Source organism: Rana temporaria, chromosome 4, assembly GCF_905171775.1.
Source record: "Rana temporaria chromosome 4, aRanTem1.1, whole genome shotgun sequence".
Taxonomy (NCBI): domain Eukaryota; kingdom Metazoa; phylum Chordata; class Amphibia; order Anura; family Ranidae; genus Rana; species Rana temporaria.
Window position 1 is genome coordinate 273,050,680 of NC_053492.1, and position 17,570 is coordinate 273,068,249.

The following is a 17,570-nucleotide window of genomic DNA, read 5'->3' on the forward strand; positions in this document are numbered from 1 at the left end:
TAGTGCATGTTTATGGATTATTTTTGGGGACTAAGGCTATTGTTTAGTGTCACTTTAACATATTGACACTGTCAAATAGGAACATACATTAAACAGGACTTTAAAATGAATGTATAGTTGTCCTGGCAGGATGAGTTAACAGTCAAGAATGATTGAATCATACACTTTTGACCACAATGTTAACCTCTATTCAGACTGGTGTAGTATTCTGGTGTTTGTGTAACTACGGGTGCAGTTTGTTTGTTGCTACAGTTCAGATGTGTATAGCTATTCTATAACTATTCTGCCACTGTTAAAGAGGTTCTAAACCTCCCTTTGAAAGTTGTGCCTATAGGTACTGTAAATATCTCCTAAAGGAAGGAACGACCCGCCTGGGCCGTTTCTTCAGGCAAGTGTCCTGCGATCGGTGGCGTGCATGCTCCCGCTTGGCTCCGGACAGTTAGAGCCGAAGTCTGCGGCCCCGGAAGGAAGATGGGCGCTGCCTTCAGAGACGATGCAGGATTTGTTTGCAGGTAAGTGTCACATAATGTGCTAGTATGTGGTCCATAATAGCACATTATGCCTTTACTTTGCAGGTAATTGGAAAGGAAGAAAAACCCACCAGGGTTTACTTCCTCTTTAACTTGCTTGTGAACTATCTTTTAATGCTGTAGTACTTTCATTTTTAATGAAATAAGAACTCTCCCTTAGCCTGGTTCCCTCATCGCATGTCTTCCGCAGGCAGTTAACTCTGCCCTCTGCGAACCGCTGCGGGTGTCAATGTAGAGTTAATGAAACCCCCCAAATCGGTTCACAGTGGGAACTGTGAATTTGGACAGGTATCGACTCGCATGGGTGTTCACACCCATGCAATCCGATTCCAGTGCAGGGAAAAAAAAGGTTCCTGCACTTTTTTTTTGTGCAAATCCAATGCGTTTTCAGCCATACAACTGTGTGGCTGAATTCACATTGCACAGACATCGCATGTGATCGGCACAGCAATGCGGCTGTGAACCCAGGTCTAAAGCGACCCTGAAAAAATTCTAATGGGAATCTTCAACAGTAGAAGGGCTCTTATACCCTCTTATCCAAAGCCTTGTGTCTCATACCTACCTCCTATCTGTTCGAACACTGAAGCTTCTGCAAGACTCTTCAGAATTCCACACTTTTATAAATTCTGGATGACTGAGCTGTGGCTCTAATCTACAAAATTAAAGGACACAGCAGTTATCACTAAATATACTATATGGCATTCACAGACTTAATTAACGAACATAAATTCAGAAGGTTGGACAACCTTATTTGCATCTTTGTTTTTACATGCTGATTTTGCAGATTTGAGACCCTCTGACAGTGTGCACTTGTAGGCATCTTACCTGGCATGCTCTAAGCAACTAATGTCGCTTTAAAAGCCGTCTTACACATTAGCACTGGGGGTTAAAGGGAATCGAATGGTTTAGTATGTTTTACTATATGGATACAACTTTTATTTTTTTTGCATATAAATACACATTTAATTTATGACAAAGGATGTCCAAAGCTTAATAGGTTAGCTGAAGAGACAGCAGAGGTTGACAGTGGTTAAACAAAAAAAACGTAATCCTCCATCCACACAAATGAGGTGATGCGGGAATGTAGCTCTGCGCGCACAGCTGAACTCGCACGATTTCACTCCTGCTTGTCAGTCCCGATTTCGGCTGCGATTAGAGACATCTGAGCAGGTTTCGGCACAGATGTCAATGTAAATCGTGGCCCAAAATCGCAAATAGTAGTACAGAAACAACAATAAAGAAAATGTATAATCTAACCGTTTCTGTATTGTATATTGGCATAATAATCGCTTAATCCACTCCTTGCCTCCTTACATGCCACATTTGGCATGTAACTTTGTCCCACTTCCTCCTTCCGCCCAGGGACTGCTTAGGCGATACGTCATATCGCCTACAGCGGCCCCTCCCTGTAGGCGATCGCCTGGGACACGTGACAGGTCCCGGGCGATTGCCTGACCAATCACAGTGCGCAGCTAGTGCCCGGCCGTGAAGCTGAAAGCTGTCACGGCCGGGTGCCCACACTAAGAATGAAGACGCTGGAGAGGAGAGGAGCGGAGCTCCGGTCGGCGCGTCGCTGGACCGTGGAGCAGGTGAGTGTCTGTTTGTTAAAAGCCAGCAGCTACACTTTTTGTAGCTGCTGACTTTTAATAAACATTAAAAAAGCCTGGAACTCCCCTTTAAGATCTTGGTAAAAAAAAAAAAAAAAACACGCATGAATAGGTAATGAGTAAGGGAGTAATTGGTAATGTTTGTCATCTGTTACATTATCTCTGCATCTTTAGAATAGCTTGCTGTACTATAATTTTTAGCCCGGGTTCACACTCATGCGGTGCAGGAAACCACATTCCTGTGCGACTTGCATGTGGTGTCTCTGGTGTGATTTGTGTGGCTCAAATCGCACTGCATTTTTTCCAAACTCGTGCAGGACCCTTTTTTTGTCCGCACAAGAATCGGATCGCATGGGTGTTCACACCCATGCGATCCGATTCTGCAAATCGCACTGTGTTTTTGCAAACCAATTGCGAGGTGTCCTCAACGTAACATACACTCCCCATTCGATTTTCATTCGCAGGTTGCGATTTTGATGTGGTGCGGAATCTGCAGTGACTTTGCTGTTAATTTGCACCGCATCTAGTGTGAACCGAGGCTCAAGCTAAATGTTTTAATGTGCTTGGCTAGGATAAAATGTTGCAGTTGCTTCTATTAATACTTAACATTAAGTTAAGGTTTAGAGGAGGACTTGTTGGCTCCTTTCAGCCCAAACTCACCATCACCTCATAGTCTCATTACACTTTCTCAAAGTAAAGCCATCATTTTCTTTTTATCGTGTATTATTTCAGTTTGGGGAAGTAAAGCTTAATTTCCCACAGAAGGATTTTGCTTTGTATTTCTATGTGTTATTTTAAACATTAAGCTTTTGCATAGTTTCTGTCATGTCTTGTCTATGATTAGTACTTTGACCTCAGGCATAAATTCCATCTCTAACAGGTTTGCCTTCCTTTTAACCTATGTAGAAAGATTTGACTGCACTACACCATTCTTTGTTTATTTTATATATCTTTTACTCTCAAGGTTAACATACCACGAGTCACTAACACGGTTTTACTTTTCTACATGTTTTCAGGAAAATATGTGGGCTAAGGAGCATATCTGTGTTTAATGTGCAGGCAACTTATAATAAAAATAGTTTTTTGTTTTAAGAACTACTTTGGTGAAAGCTTTGGACTTGAGTTTGAATCTCTGATTCCCAACCATAACCATAGTAATCCTTTAAAAATAACTTATTAAGAAGACCTACCTAAACCGTAACGATTTTATACCCAGTCGGCTAGATTTTCACTTTACATTTTGAAAATGAATCTGAAGGACTATACAATCAGAAGTTGGTGTGGCCAGTTTAGCTCTGTTTGGAGACAATGGAGTTTTGTTCCTAATGAGGAGTCCAGTAAGCAGAACTCTTGCAGGGATATCTTGTGTCTTCGAGATCTAAGTTGTTGCTGCTGAGAGGTGCCTTGTTTGTTGTCTGCTACAGATTCTTTGCATGCTTTTTACTGACCAATTTGTGGGCAGTGAATGGATGCTATTAGTTTTTCACGTTTTTCCCATTTATACCATATATGACCAGGTTCTGATGGCAAATGTGCGCACTATGAGAAGCCACTGACCTTTGCAATGGACTTTTTTCTGGAAAAATCGATTTATTGTTCTTAAAGGAACTGCAGAGACCCAGTGGCACAGAGATGCACTATATTATCAAAAGTATTGGGACACCTGCCTTTACACGCATATGAACATTATTGTTGTCATCCCAGTCTTAGTCCATAGTCCTTGTTTTTCAGGGGTTGGGCTTGGCCCCTTTGTTCCAGTGAAGAGAACTCTAATGCCGCATACAAACTGTCGGAATTTCCGACAACAAATGTTCAATGGGAGATTTTTGTCGGAAATTCCGACCGTGTGTAGGCTCCATGGGACATTTGCGGTCGGAATTTCCGACAACAAATATTTGAGAGCTGGTTCTCAAATTTTCCAACAACAAAACTTGTTGTCGGAAATTGCAAGCGTGTGTACACAATTCCGATGCACAAAATTCCATGCACGCTCGGAATCGAGCAGAAGAGCCACACTGGCTATTGAACTTCATTTTTCTCAGCTCATCATAGGTGTTGTACGTCACCGCGTTTTCCACTTGCACAATTTCCGACATTTATGTGACCGCGTGTATGCAAGGAAAGTTTGAGCCAACATCCATCGGGAAAAAATCCACGTTTTTGTTGTCAGAATATCTGATCGTCTGTACGCAGCATTAAGGCGTCGGCATACCATGACATTTTGGACAATTTCATGCGCCCAACCTTGTTGGAACAATTTGGGGATGGCTCCTTCCGAATAAACAGTAAATACTAATGTGCTACCAACGTGTTCAACAGTAATTAATAATACATAAAGTTCTACAGTGCTAAAGTGAAACCGTAGTATTGCCAATACCCATAAATTGTGTAAGATAATGAAGTAGCGCTAATTGCTCAATATGTGCGTTGTACATGTAGTACAGTAAGCCTAATATAGTAAACCTACTAAATAATGTGACACAAACGGTGCACAATAACTATTAAAGTGCTAATGAGCAAAAATCTAGGAAAATAAACTCATAAATATAACAATAAAAAAATATATAGATGAATCGCAGTGTAACAAGTGCAGTGTGACAGTGCTAAAGTCTGTATATAAGGTGCATCCAAAGTAAACTGGTAATTCATAAAAAGATATTATAAAAATAACAATCTTGAATCTATAAACCATATAGATGGTAAACAATGATATAGTCCATTTTGTAAAGTGCATCCAACAATGAACTGGAGTTCTGGCCAACATCACTGCACACCAGTGAACAAAGCAAGGTCCATATAGACATGGATGAGTGAGTTTGGGGAGGAGAAACTTGGCTGGCCTGCACAAAGTCCTGACCTCATCCCAATCTTTGGGATAAATTAGAGCGGAGACCGCGAGCCAGGCCTTCTCGTCCACATCAGTGCCTAACCTCACAAATGCATTTCTGGAAGAACATTCCCATAGACACACTCCTAAACCTTGTGGACAGCCTTCCCAGAAGAGTTGAAGCTGTTATAGCTACAAAGGGTGGGCCAACTCAATATTGAACCCTACGGACTAAGACTGGTATGCCATTAAAGTTCATGTGCATGTAAAGGCAGGTGTCACAATACTTTTGGTAATATAGTGTATTTTGTATATGGGAACATGCATGTCTGTGAACATGTTGCGGAAGAAAAACACATTGATTGGCAACTGGATGAAATGCGAAGCTCCAATATTTTATCTAATCTCTAACATTTTATGGCGAGGACAATTTTGCCATTCAAACAAACTTCATGCCAATTTGCATTGTATTTTATCTGGGGTACCTATACTCTGATGGAGGTCTGTGATATTGGTGGGCATATACTACTTCATTGTGCACAGCCACCGACTATTGACAAGAAATGCACTTAGACATTGTAAAGCAGAATTGGAATCGGCCTGCAGACATAGACTGGCAGGCATGTCCTAATTTGTAGAAACTCCTATCAAATGACTTGAGTGAGAAAACTATTAAAATCAAGTTTGCCTTTTGTCTAGAAAATAAGTTCATATGAGTACGTTGCCTGCGTTGTTGCTTCATTGATCCAAATGAATGAGTCCAGGTCATCCAGCTGTGAGGGGCTTCATTGTTGTTCCAGTTCACAGAGCTGCCCATCTGCAGCTAGTATTGTGTGCTCTAGTTTACACATCGGTGGACAGCTGACGGGCAGGGTGCCTAGAAGTAAATCTACTGCATTCTACTCTCAAGAAATGTCACTGGATGGAAGCACCTGACACAGGCCACCCCATCTTCACATTTCCAAATCCAATAGTCTGTGTTTTCGGAGGATAAATAGTGCTCCATATTCAGTAACAACATATGAAGGCTTACCTTATTTTATTACTATTTATTTGGGAAGCGCGCATATACCACCGGTCGGTGGTGCCAAAGGGCTTTGTGACAAAATAGCCCGGATGTTCTGGCGTGGGGAGCATAATTAAAAGAGAAGGGAGAAGAAAAAAAAAAAGAAATCAGCGAAGAAAAATTGGCCTAGGATACCTGGTCTGCCATTCCTGTCTGGCTTGAATTAACATGTGTGGAAACTCTAACAATATAAGCTGCTCTTTTGCTCCTCTTATGGTCTATTATACAGCTGAAATAATTTTGTTAAAGCCGTTTGAGAAATGCAAAAAAAAGATGATTCTGCCAAAAATTTCGTATTTTGGTACACCATGCTTTGATGCACTTTTCTTTGTGGGTTACAGAATCCCTCCCCCTTATGTTGTGGAGAATAGGAGAGGTTGGGGGTGTTGTGTAGTTTTAATGCTTCCTGTTCTAGGGTGACCATGCTGGTTCCTTGTAGATACAGTGAGTGAGTGTTGTCACCCTAGGACAGGAAATGTATTACCGGCAGGATTACCAGTTGAAAATAAAGGGGATAAACCCAGAAAAGGGTAAACTAATGCAACCCCACATTGATCGATATGCTTTAAACTGTGATGCCTTTCCTTTGCTTCAGAACTCATGTATTGCTTGATGCTCTGTTGGTATGTTCAATGTTTTAGCCTAGAAAACCTGCATGTCTCTTATTATTGGTTAACATGCATGCAGATAATAATCTGCAGCAGCTATCATCAACCAGGCTTCTAGGGATCCCCTAAATGTTGCTAGGGGCTCCTTGAGCTGTGGCTAATTGACCTCCCATTTTTATGGCGCCTACATCATTTCAGGACTAACACCACTTAGCAGAGTCAGCCACGTTATATATTTTAGCTGACATTCTGATCACCACTGTTTATATCTGTAGGTACTTTCTTCTCACTGACCACCAAAGTAAGAGACATTTTTCCTACTTACCCCAATGAATTGTTTTTAACAGGGGTTTCCCAACAGCTAAAAAGGTTATTTTATGGTAAAACGGATCAGAAAAGCTGATCTACAGTAAAGCTGACCATAGGTTATATAATTTTTTTGCAGGAAAGAAAATCACTTGATTTCCTCATCGACAGTCAGTGTTAATGGTTAAATCCCTTCAGCAGAGCTATTGTGTTCTCCCAGGATGGGTGGGGGGCGGCAGCGTGGGGTACCATTCCCATCAGGAGAACACAGTAGTGATAGCCGCTAGCAATAATCGCATGCAAAAATTGGACATGCTGGTTGTACTCAAGTCGATCAATGGATTTACTTGGAAACGATCATACATTGTTTGAATTTTGGCTGGTTCCTGCTGAACCAGTTGAGATTCCAACCGGCTATGGCCAACTTAAGGAAACAAATCTGATCTGGCATATGTCTGTACATAAATAAGGTTATCCCAGGGATAGAATCTTGGCAATGAGATAACAAAACAAAAACATATTTTAATAACTAGAGTTGGAATTTATCTCCTATTTTAGGTGCTCATGCCAAAAGCCAAAGATGGCGTTTTTTTTTCTTTTTTATGATTCCTGCCATTCTGTTTTAGATTGCAATTGCAACTTTACCTAGTTTTGAGACACTAGATCAGTAATTCTCAAATTGAGTTTTTTTGTATTTTATAATATGCAATGTATATTTTTACTGATCGCCATAAATGGTTAACAATCGAAAAATGTTTCTTTTCTTTACAGACTTCTTTGCTGTGCAAAGCTGCGATTCATGCGGGAGTTATTGCAGATGAACTTGGAGGTCGGATTCATGTAACGCATCAGAAAGGTGCAAGTCGATACCGAGGGGTTCTGGCAAATGGAATTGTTTCAAAAGCGTAAGTAATAATTGTACCTAAATTTCAGATAGCTCCTTATTTTTAAGCAAAGAGTACAGATATTAAAATTTGCCTTTGAGTTATTGGTTTGCAGACTTTTTTTAATATGGAAGATTCTTGAATAATAATGGCTTATTGTTTTTTGATTTTTTTACTTTACCAATAAATTAATCTTGCATACAGACAAGAAAGCTGTGCACCCTGTGGGTGAAGTGGGTGGTCCCTGTGTTCTCTTATGAAGAAATATATAGAGTTAAGGTTGCTGGGTGTTTCTGGTCACCAGTCTTGTGTTATGTGACATTTTTCTCCTTTATTTTTGAAAACCCACACTGCAAGAGTTGAATTCTTAATAAGAGTGGCAAATGTTTATTTCTGTCTTGACTCTGTTGGGAAGATTTCCTCATTTCCAGTCCCAGTGATTCCTGGACCAGAAACTAGGAGAATTATGTCATTGGGGCAGGAGGATACAAACAGCCTTAAAGCAGTATTGGGCCCCTTATACACATATATGTCCACTTTGACGGACTCCTCTTGCTCAGCAGTGATCGCTGCGTTGATCCCCGCTGAGCCGGCAGGTGACGGGTCCGTCTCTGCTCACTGTGCAGGGACGGACCTGTCTGAGTCAGACTCTCCCCTATGTGGGATCAGATGAAAACAGATCGCCTGTCCGTTTTCATCCGATCCAATCCACCAGACGGATGGAAAATAGGGTTTCCATCCGTCTGCATTTAGCGGATGTCAGCGGACGTGTCACCGCTGGCATCCATCTCTCCATAGAGGTACATGGAGTATCCATTCAGGTCCGCCTGAAAAACTGACAGGTGGACCTGAACAGTCTGCATGTGTGAAAGAGCCCTTAAACCCAAAGACAAAAATGTAATCTATTGCAGCTTACCAGTCTGTCAATGTGGTGGTGCATTTTTTTTTTTTTCCTTCATTCTTACCTGTTGATCCAGTAACACATTTACTGTCTTGGGGTGTCTCCAATAAGCTAAAGAAACAATGGAGCCACCCTTGAAAAGCAGCACGGTCTACATGTGGAGAGGGTAGTGTTGGATGGACTAGGAGATTTAGACTAACCAGTTTAAAGCTGAACTCCAGCCAGGCCCGGACTGGGACAAAAAATAGGCCCGGGCATTTAAGACTGAGCAGCCCATTTTTCCCAGGAACAGGGGGGGGGGGGGGAGGTTTGATTTCGGTAGGCATTCGCGGGGGGTTTCTGGTGTCCTCCACACTGTAATGTGCGGGGAAACTGTGATATAATGGGGACAGCACTGTAAAGTGGCACTGTAATGATTACAGGTAGGCCCCTTTATATTACAATGCCCCTGCAATTATTCCCCCTTTTCTCTGTAATCACAGTGCCCCCTTTTACTCTCTGCTCACTGTGCGCTTCTCCAGCTCCTCCTGCCCCCGTACATCAGAGTCCGCACAGACCCACCCTTACATCAGAGCCTGCACAGAGCCCCCTTTACATCAGAGTCCACACACCACCCCCCTTACATCAGAGTCCGCACAGACAACCCTTAGAGTCTGCAGAATTTCCACTTACTGTAAGCTGCTAATCCACTGCGGGTTTCCGCATCGCACCCGACTTGCACGGCAGTTCACACTGCCATATGTGAACTGCTGGGGAGTGTCATACTACATTAACGGCGCCTCCATTTCAGCTCGCATATCATACTGCGAACTGACAGTTCGGACATGAACCGGATCACATAGGTGTGAACACCCATGCGATCCGATTCTGGTGCGGACCAAAAAAGTGTCCTGTGCGTGTTTGGTCTGAATGCGGTGCGATTTCAGCCATACTATCTGTATGGCTGAAATCGCAATGCATGGACATTGCATGTGATTTGCATTGCGAATCACATGCGATATTGCACAGCACACTAGTATGAACCGTGCCTTAAGGGGGGATCTCATGTAAAGTGGTGTTCTGAGAACCCTGATTTGGGCCAGGTTCACACTAGTGCGCTATCGCATGTGATTCGCACTGCAGTGCAAATCACATGCAATGTCTTTGCAATGCAATTTCAGCCATACAGATAATATGGCTGATATTGCATCGCATTTGGACCAAACACGCACAGGACACTTTTTTTGGTCCGCACCGGAATCGGCTCGCATGGGTGTTCACACCTATGTGATCCGGTTCATGTCCGAACTGTCAGTTTGCAGTGCGATATGCGAGCTTCGTTAATGTAGTATGACACTCCGCAATCAAGCAATAATATAAAACAGTCAATAAGTTCCTAGAGAAAGTAAATAGCTCTATGCCTCTCAATGTTTGCCCACAATAAGCCCCATGACTTCCTAGCAGCTACTGAAAGCCTCCCTCCTATTTGTGAGCTCTGCTGTCTTTAATAGTCTGGTTTAGGGGGAAGTACCTGCCCTCCCAAATTAACCCCTTATTAGCCATGTTCCAGACTGACTCTACAACTGCTATAAGCATCTAATTCTTTTTGTGACAGTGTGACAGTGCCCCACAGAGACCTATTATGAATGTCATTAATATCAGAATATCAGAATGTGAAAGTAAACAGACCCCAATCTAACATGTTGGGAGACATGTCTCATTATCTAACCACTGAACAATTTTTGTGAGCACTAGAGATAAGGATTCACTTTGAGCCAGGTGGGAACTCAGAACCCTGAGCTTAGTGCCAAACCCCAGTGAAGTCTAAAGGGAGAGAAAATACCTGTTCTTCTGGCCTGTTTCAGGATTTTGTTGGAAAAAAACATGGGTAGCTGGGCACTGAACTGAAGCAGATGTACCAATGGAAAGCTAACAAAAAAAATTCTCTCAGCAGAGAGCAGTTTTTTTTCACGTGTCACAAATGGCAACATTACAAAATACACACATTTAAACATGCCTTGGAGGTGTATTAAATTACTAGGAGGCAGGATAGAGGGTGATCTTACTCACCCCAGGAAAGGAGGCACATGCTGTCTGCTTCTCTCACTTCTCCCCGAGTGGGTGGGCGTGGCAGACACAGAAGCAGAGGGGCGGGAGGAGGAGGAGCAGTCCATCTGAGTGGAGACTGGAGAGCAGAGAGCGGAACTGTTCCTGTCGGCTCTGAGGCTGATCTGTGTGTGAGAGAGACACACAGCTCAGCCCATGTGCCGGAGAAGATACAGGCATCGCCGCCGCACAGCAGGAGGTGAGCGGCGGCCGCAGGCCTGTGTTAGCCCTGTCCAGGCCGCGGTCGCCGCTTACCTCCTGCTGTGCGGCATGGACATCAACAAGCCACAGAGCGGGAGGCCCCGGCCCAAGCCATAGCAGCCCACCGGGCATATGCCCGGTCTGCCCTATGGCCAGTCCGGGCCTGACTCCAGCTAACACTTTTTATGCAGTTACAGCAACAGTTTTTTTTTCTTTTGGATACAAACCGACCATTGTAAGCACCACTGTCATTGTGAAATAGTTTGCCTCAATCCTCTAACTGCCTCTTTTGCTGGACAGCTTGGTCTGCTAAAGGAAGTTGAAAAATAAGACTTAAAGGGGTACTAAAAATTTAATTTAAAAAATAAATAACAAACAAGTCATACTTACCTCCGCTGTGCAGCTCAGTTTGCACAGAGTAGCCCCGATCCTCATCTTCTGGGGTCCCTCGATGGCTGTCTCGGCTCCTCCCCGCATCAGCTAATCTCCCTGGGAAGCACTCTCCCAAGGGGGTTACCTTACGGGCGCGCTCTCGAGTCCAGCAGTTGCGTCCAAGGGCTGCGCTGTTGGCAATCTATCCAATGAAGAGCCGAGGAGAATGGGACAAAATCGAACTTGTTCTCGATGCGGGACTTTCGAGGGCTCAGGTGAGTAAACGCGAGGGCTGGGAGGGCAGTAAGCATCGGATGTTTTTTCACCTTAATGCATAGGATGCATTGGGGTGAAAAAAAACATGAACCTTTACAACCCCTTTAAGCTGACCATACAAGCTGAACCGGCTTAATTTCAATCCATGTATGGGCACGCTGGTTGAATGGAAGTAGATCTACTGATCAACTTCTCCACAACTGTCCTGTCAATCAGTGCTGCAGGCTATACACTACAGTGCCAATCGGTGTATTCTGAATGAAATAACTCAGCGGGGAGGATTTCCCCATCCACCTCGAATGTGACAATGGGGAATTGGGTCAGTTTTTTTTTTTTTTTTCATGCAAGCCACTGTTGGAACAATAAAACATGACAAAAATAGCTGAATCACCAGGTGAAAAAAATCCCCCCAAAAAAACAAAGAAAACTAATGTAGCCACCACATCTAAGGCCCCTCTTTCACATGGGGCAGGCTCTGCCAGTAGTCTGCCTGCTCAGGTAGGAAGCTGTCTGCTAATCTCAGCTGAGCAGGCAGGTGGCTGGTCTATGTCCGGTCTGCTTATGCAGAGCAGACACAGCTTGCTCTCCTCTGTGGGTGGTCGGATGTAAGCGTACTGCCTGTCCATTCACACCCAAATGACATCCGATCCAATTCGTCAGACGAATGGGGAACAGATTCTCCATCTGTCTGTTTTTATCAGGTAGGATCAGATTGGATGTCAACGCACATGTCCGTTGACATCAGCCGCTCCTTAGAGGCCAGTGGATGGTCCGATTGGCTCTGCCTAAAAAAACAGACAGACAGCCCTGATCAGTCTGCCCATGCGAAAGGCCCCTAAGAAGCTACAATAATATAAATAATTTTCCCTTCCTGTAATCTTGTTTCTTCAAAAGGGGACCCAGCAATAAGACCTGAGAGTCTATCTCTGCCTGAGTCTATCCAAAACATGCATATACATTTTGGCTGTTAAGCTTTTTACTACTCCTAATGGTAGCCACATGTGACTCTACTTACAGTCGGCCTATTTGGGACTCCGAGTCTCGCATCTAATGTCTAAACCTTACCAGTGTGAACATTGAAGGCAATGATTGGGTAGTCATATTTGACTACTTAGATTTAAAGATTCTTGCAGAAATGTTGAAGCAGGTGTCACTTTAGATGAAAGATCAAAGTATGCATTGCTACGATAACTGTGTGCCATGCGTGTCATAAAATGTATTGACAAAACTTGACAGGGTCTTTTTAACATTGGTGAGCAGTACAAGTTGAGCTTTACAAATGCCTGGGGGGATAACTCCATGTAGTTTCCCTGTGTTCGCAGTTTTCAGTTCAGCTTACATTTAATGTTCAGTGTTTTACTGGCTTAAACTTTCACATTTAGTCACTTGTTCTCTAATGATCTCCCTGACATGTCAATGTGTAGCCAGGCTGGAAGTACGAGTTCTAATGTGACATCATGAATAGCTTTCTTGCTAACTGTATGGACCTGACCTTGCCATTCCAGTCTGAGCATTCTGCTGGCTTGGAAGTAATTTGCAGTCCTTTTCTACCGTGTGGGCACACAATAGTGTCCTCTTTCATAGACACATAATGGGTATTGTTAAGGGTTAAATGCTAAGGGGCCTTCCAAATCTAGTACAGATGGCCATGGCTGTATGTCTGTTCTGCTTTACAGACGGCAAGTCCTTGTTCCAGCACCTTCACTCGGCTGGGTTTTCTTTTTAAAACATATTTTTACTGATTACATATTTCATTATTGCAAAAATTACAATAAAGTTGTTTTTTTAAGGGTGTTCATATTTTTACAGGCTTGTTCTTCCACATTATTATTTTATTAAAGTTGAAGGTCCACTTAATAGTTAACGCCCCACCAAAAAAAACTCTAAAATAAACAACACATATGGTTAGGAGAAGGGAAGTCTATTAATACATCCACTTCCACCAATGGTGAGGATAATGTCTGTAACCTGCAGGCAACATTTCAGGAAATGCCAGCCAGTCCGAAGCTTGCTAGAAGATGTCACTGCGTCATCTCATAAGATTTGGAGTACTTGGCTCTCCCCAGGATATCAACCATAGAATATAGAGGCCCCAATAGAAGACATAGGAAGGGTAAATATTTTCTTAAAATTTCCCATCCAGTACCCACTACTACTTTTTTTTTATTTCATTTTTTATGAAGTGTAAGTTTTCTTTATACACATAGATTTGTAGATTAGCCACTAGGGGGAAATAAAACATTCAATTTGCAACACTGACTTGTATTGTAAGAAGGAGCAGTAAACCTCAACCTCTGTGCAGCTTTACTAATCGGGAAACAAATGTGTATACAAATTATACAAAGTAACACAGTATGGTAAAACGTACGTTGGATAATTTTTCAAAAAAAATGTAAAAAACACAGTACATTGCCGTTAATATTGTACACACTAATGTATTGGTTGACATGTTTAACAGTTATTTACCAGCACTGGCCTTTGTGTATGAAAGTAAGGCAGAGTCCATCTGATTTTTTTATTTTGATTTCTAACCAGCACTATACAGCATAACCACAATCTGATTGTTAGTTATTATATAGATATGTTATCATTATTAGTGAGGCAGTCACATGTTCATTTGTATCACACTAAATGCTTCTGTATCAAGCATAAAGTGTGGATAGAGTAGGCAAGAGGGGAAATCTTCTTTTTTTTTTATAGGGGAAATTTCCCTTCACTTCCTGTGGCAGAGACGCAACAGTAAGGAAATCTCCCAAAGTGACAAGCATTCCCGTTAGACAGCTGTTCATGGAACAGGTGTCCCCACTGGAAGATTTCCCAACACCCCTTGCTCTGAGGACAACTCCAAAATATCTATCTCTGTGATAGGTAATAATGGCCACCAGTACAAATAGAGGTGGTTAATCTACCTATTGGGAAAAGCGACCGCAATAAAAACATGGCAAAGGGTCTAATCCTTCCCCCACTCTATTAAAAAAAACAGGTTTTGACCAGGGCTACACTTTGAATATGACGAAAGCTTTATTAATAGGCTTTCTTATGAAAATTCATATAATGTGCAATACTTGAGTAGGATAATGGACCGTAGACACTGATGGCCAAATCCTAATGATGTAACATTCGCTGCTTGAACCAAATGTTCATGCAATCCACGGATGACTGCATATACTGACAGATACATTAGTAAATTACAGCTTTAGCCATAGATAAGTAATGGGAGACATTTTTTCTTTATACAAATGGTAATTTAATACAACTTATCTCTAAAAAGTGAAAATGTATATGATTCAAACAATCTCACCTGCCCGTTTTAGCATGATCCCACCGCACACAGTGGACTAAAAACACATCTGAGTTCCCAATGAATCTGGGTGGAACATTCAGAAACCCTCATATCTAGATTTATGACGCCAGTAGAGTTATTCTGGAATGTATTTTACAGTCGAAGACTACCACCCACCATATGACAGTCACCTTGGCATGTTCCCATCTGACAAGATGCTGTCATTAGAGCAGCTGTTAAATCACCAGGAGATGGCACTTTAAATGCAGCCCCTGAATACTCGGCAAACATGACAATGATCCATGACAATGAGAGGACACTATGCAAACAGACGTGGGGCAAAGGCCTTTCAGGAGTAAAAAGGAGTCATGTTCAATAATCATCTGTCATCTCTAGTGGAGACACCGATAGGAGCAATGCTTTGTAACTCTCCCAGATAATGAGATTAACCGCCTTGTGAAAGAATGCTTTGTCTCGTTTGTACTAATCGCAGCTCCCCTTTTGTTTTATGTTGCAGTGGCTCACTTTCAGACCGCCGGTTTGTGTTTAACAGCCTTGGTAAGAATAATGCACTGTAAACTCCTGCATGTGTTTTTTTTATGTGTTTGAACAAGGCCAGAGCTCTGCAAATGAGAAAGTGAAAAACAAATACTGTTGAATAGAGTGCCTCTGTTGATCCAATATGAAGCGTCTGTGTGAAAAATACAGTACTAGCATATCTACCAGTCATTGAGTAGTACGAGTAGTACTTCTAAGGGACTCGCTAACACCCTAGAGACACAGTCATTGCATGATTTTATTTTGATTTTTTTTTTTTAAAGAAATTGTAGACATGATCAACTTTAATTTCTCAAAATGGGTGCAGCCAGTCAAAATTAGCTGGAGACTTGATGGTGAAAATGGCTATCAGAGGTTAAAATATATAGTCCAATCACTACTAAAATATATAGTCTCACTCACTACTTAAGCTAGCCATAGACTGTGTGCAATTTTCTTTCTTGTAACCACAGGTTGCAGGAAAAGAAATTGCTCAATTTCTACCATCGACACTGTCAGTGTTGATGGGGGGGATCCCTCCCACGGAGCTATTGTGTTCTGGCGGAGGAATGAGGAAAGGCGTGATTTTTTTAACTCTCCTAAACTCATCTAAACTTTGTACAAAAATTGCTCTACTGTATATAAGCATTTTTTACTGCCAAGAGAACAGGTGTTTTTTTAGGCCCAGTGTGCATGGAGCCTTATGCCCCGTACACACGATCGGAAATTCCGACAGCAAAAGTCTTTTGCTTTTGGAATTTCCGCCAACAAAAGATTGACAGTTGGTTCTCAAATTTTCCGACTGAAAAAATTCCTATCGGAAAATCCGATCGTCTGTAGTAATTCCGACGTGCAAAAAAAAGAAGCATGCTCTGAAGCATCAAACTACATTTTCTCGGCTCATCGTAGTGTTGTGTGTCTCAGCATTCTCGACGCTCGAAAGTTCAGAGAACTTTTGTGTGACCGTGTGTATACAAGCCAAGCTTGAGCTGAATTCCTTCGGAAAAACCATCCGACGGAAAATCCGATTGTGTGTACACGGCATAAAGGTGAGGTAGACACTCATAAGGTTTATTTACTAAAGGGAAAATAGACTGTTCACATTGCAAGGGAATTTTCCCCAGAGGTTAGTAAATGAGGTGAAGCTCTGCTGGCTTTCATCATCCAAACCTTGTGCAAGCAAAATTTTGTTTTGATTGGGTATTGTTTGCAAAGTGAAATTTCACCACATCCACCAAGCTCTGGGGAATACTCTTACAAAGTGGACAGATCTATTTGCCTTTAGTAAATCGACCCCATTGTGTTCTAGCTGCAAATTGCCTTTTAGTCACAGGTGGAGAATGCTGAGATCTGCCACAGTCCACATCTGTGAAATGAACCTAGATAGTACCACCTTCCTTGGACACGCCTCAAAATGTGCATGCAGTAATTGAGCGTGGTCATGGAATTTGACACTATCCACGTAATGTATACATAGCCTGAGACATACGGTAAGTCAGTTGTTTAGAAGTGAGCTGCTCACTTCTGAAAGGTAATGTCTTTTTTCATCTTCCAATAAATACGCACAGATACTTACTCTTATCCATCAACAGTTGAGAGCAATCGGAGACTGTGTAAAAGTTTCTTACTCACCTGATCTAATATTTATCTGATCGTAGTGTCGTGTGTATGTTTTTAACCAGGCAAACAAAAAATAAAAATAATTTTACATTGCTAGCCTAGTTTCTATGCGTATCTTGGTGAGGATCACTGTGTTACAATGGTTCCACCATTTTTTACAGTGACCAGAGTACAAAGACAGTATATAGGGTTTTCTGAGTCCAAAAGGGAAGCATAAAAATCCTAACAAGCATTGTTCTATTTCCTGGGCAGTGCCATTGCACACAGTGAAGCAAATAATTTTAGCTTCGCTGCCATGAAGGTACCTAAGCATAAGTTGGCAGGGTCTATACACATTTAGCAGTAGGGCCACGCATTAGAGGGTGGTTAAAGCGGAATTACACTGCATTTGAAGCAATACAAACCAAAAATTATATTTTAATACATTTTTTATATTCAAAGCAAACTCCCCCATCCATCCATGTCTC

At 42.1% G+C, this 17,570-nt stretch overlaps 1 protein-coding gene across 1 annotated transcript in view; it reads left to right on the forward strand.

Moving 5' to 3' along the window:
- DCBLD1 (discoidin, CUB and LCCL domain containing 1) overlaps positions 1-17,570 on the forward strand; it is a 101,726-nt gene that overhangs the window by 67,278 nt on the left and 16,878 nt on the right. The window contains exons 6-7 of the mRNA XM_040350300.1: positions 7,716-7,849; positions 15,464-15,504. Coding sequence (XP_040206234.1) covers positions 7,716-7,849; positions 15,464-15,504 — 175 coding nt within the window. The remainder of the gene's footprint in view (positions 1-7,715; positions 7,850-15,463; positions 15,505-17,570) is intronic.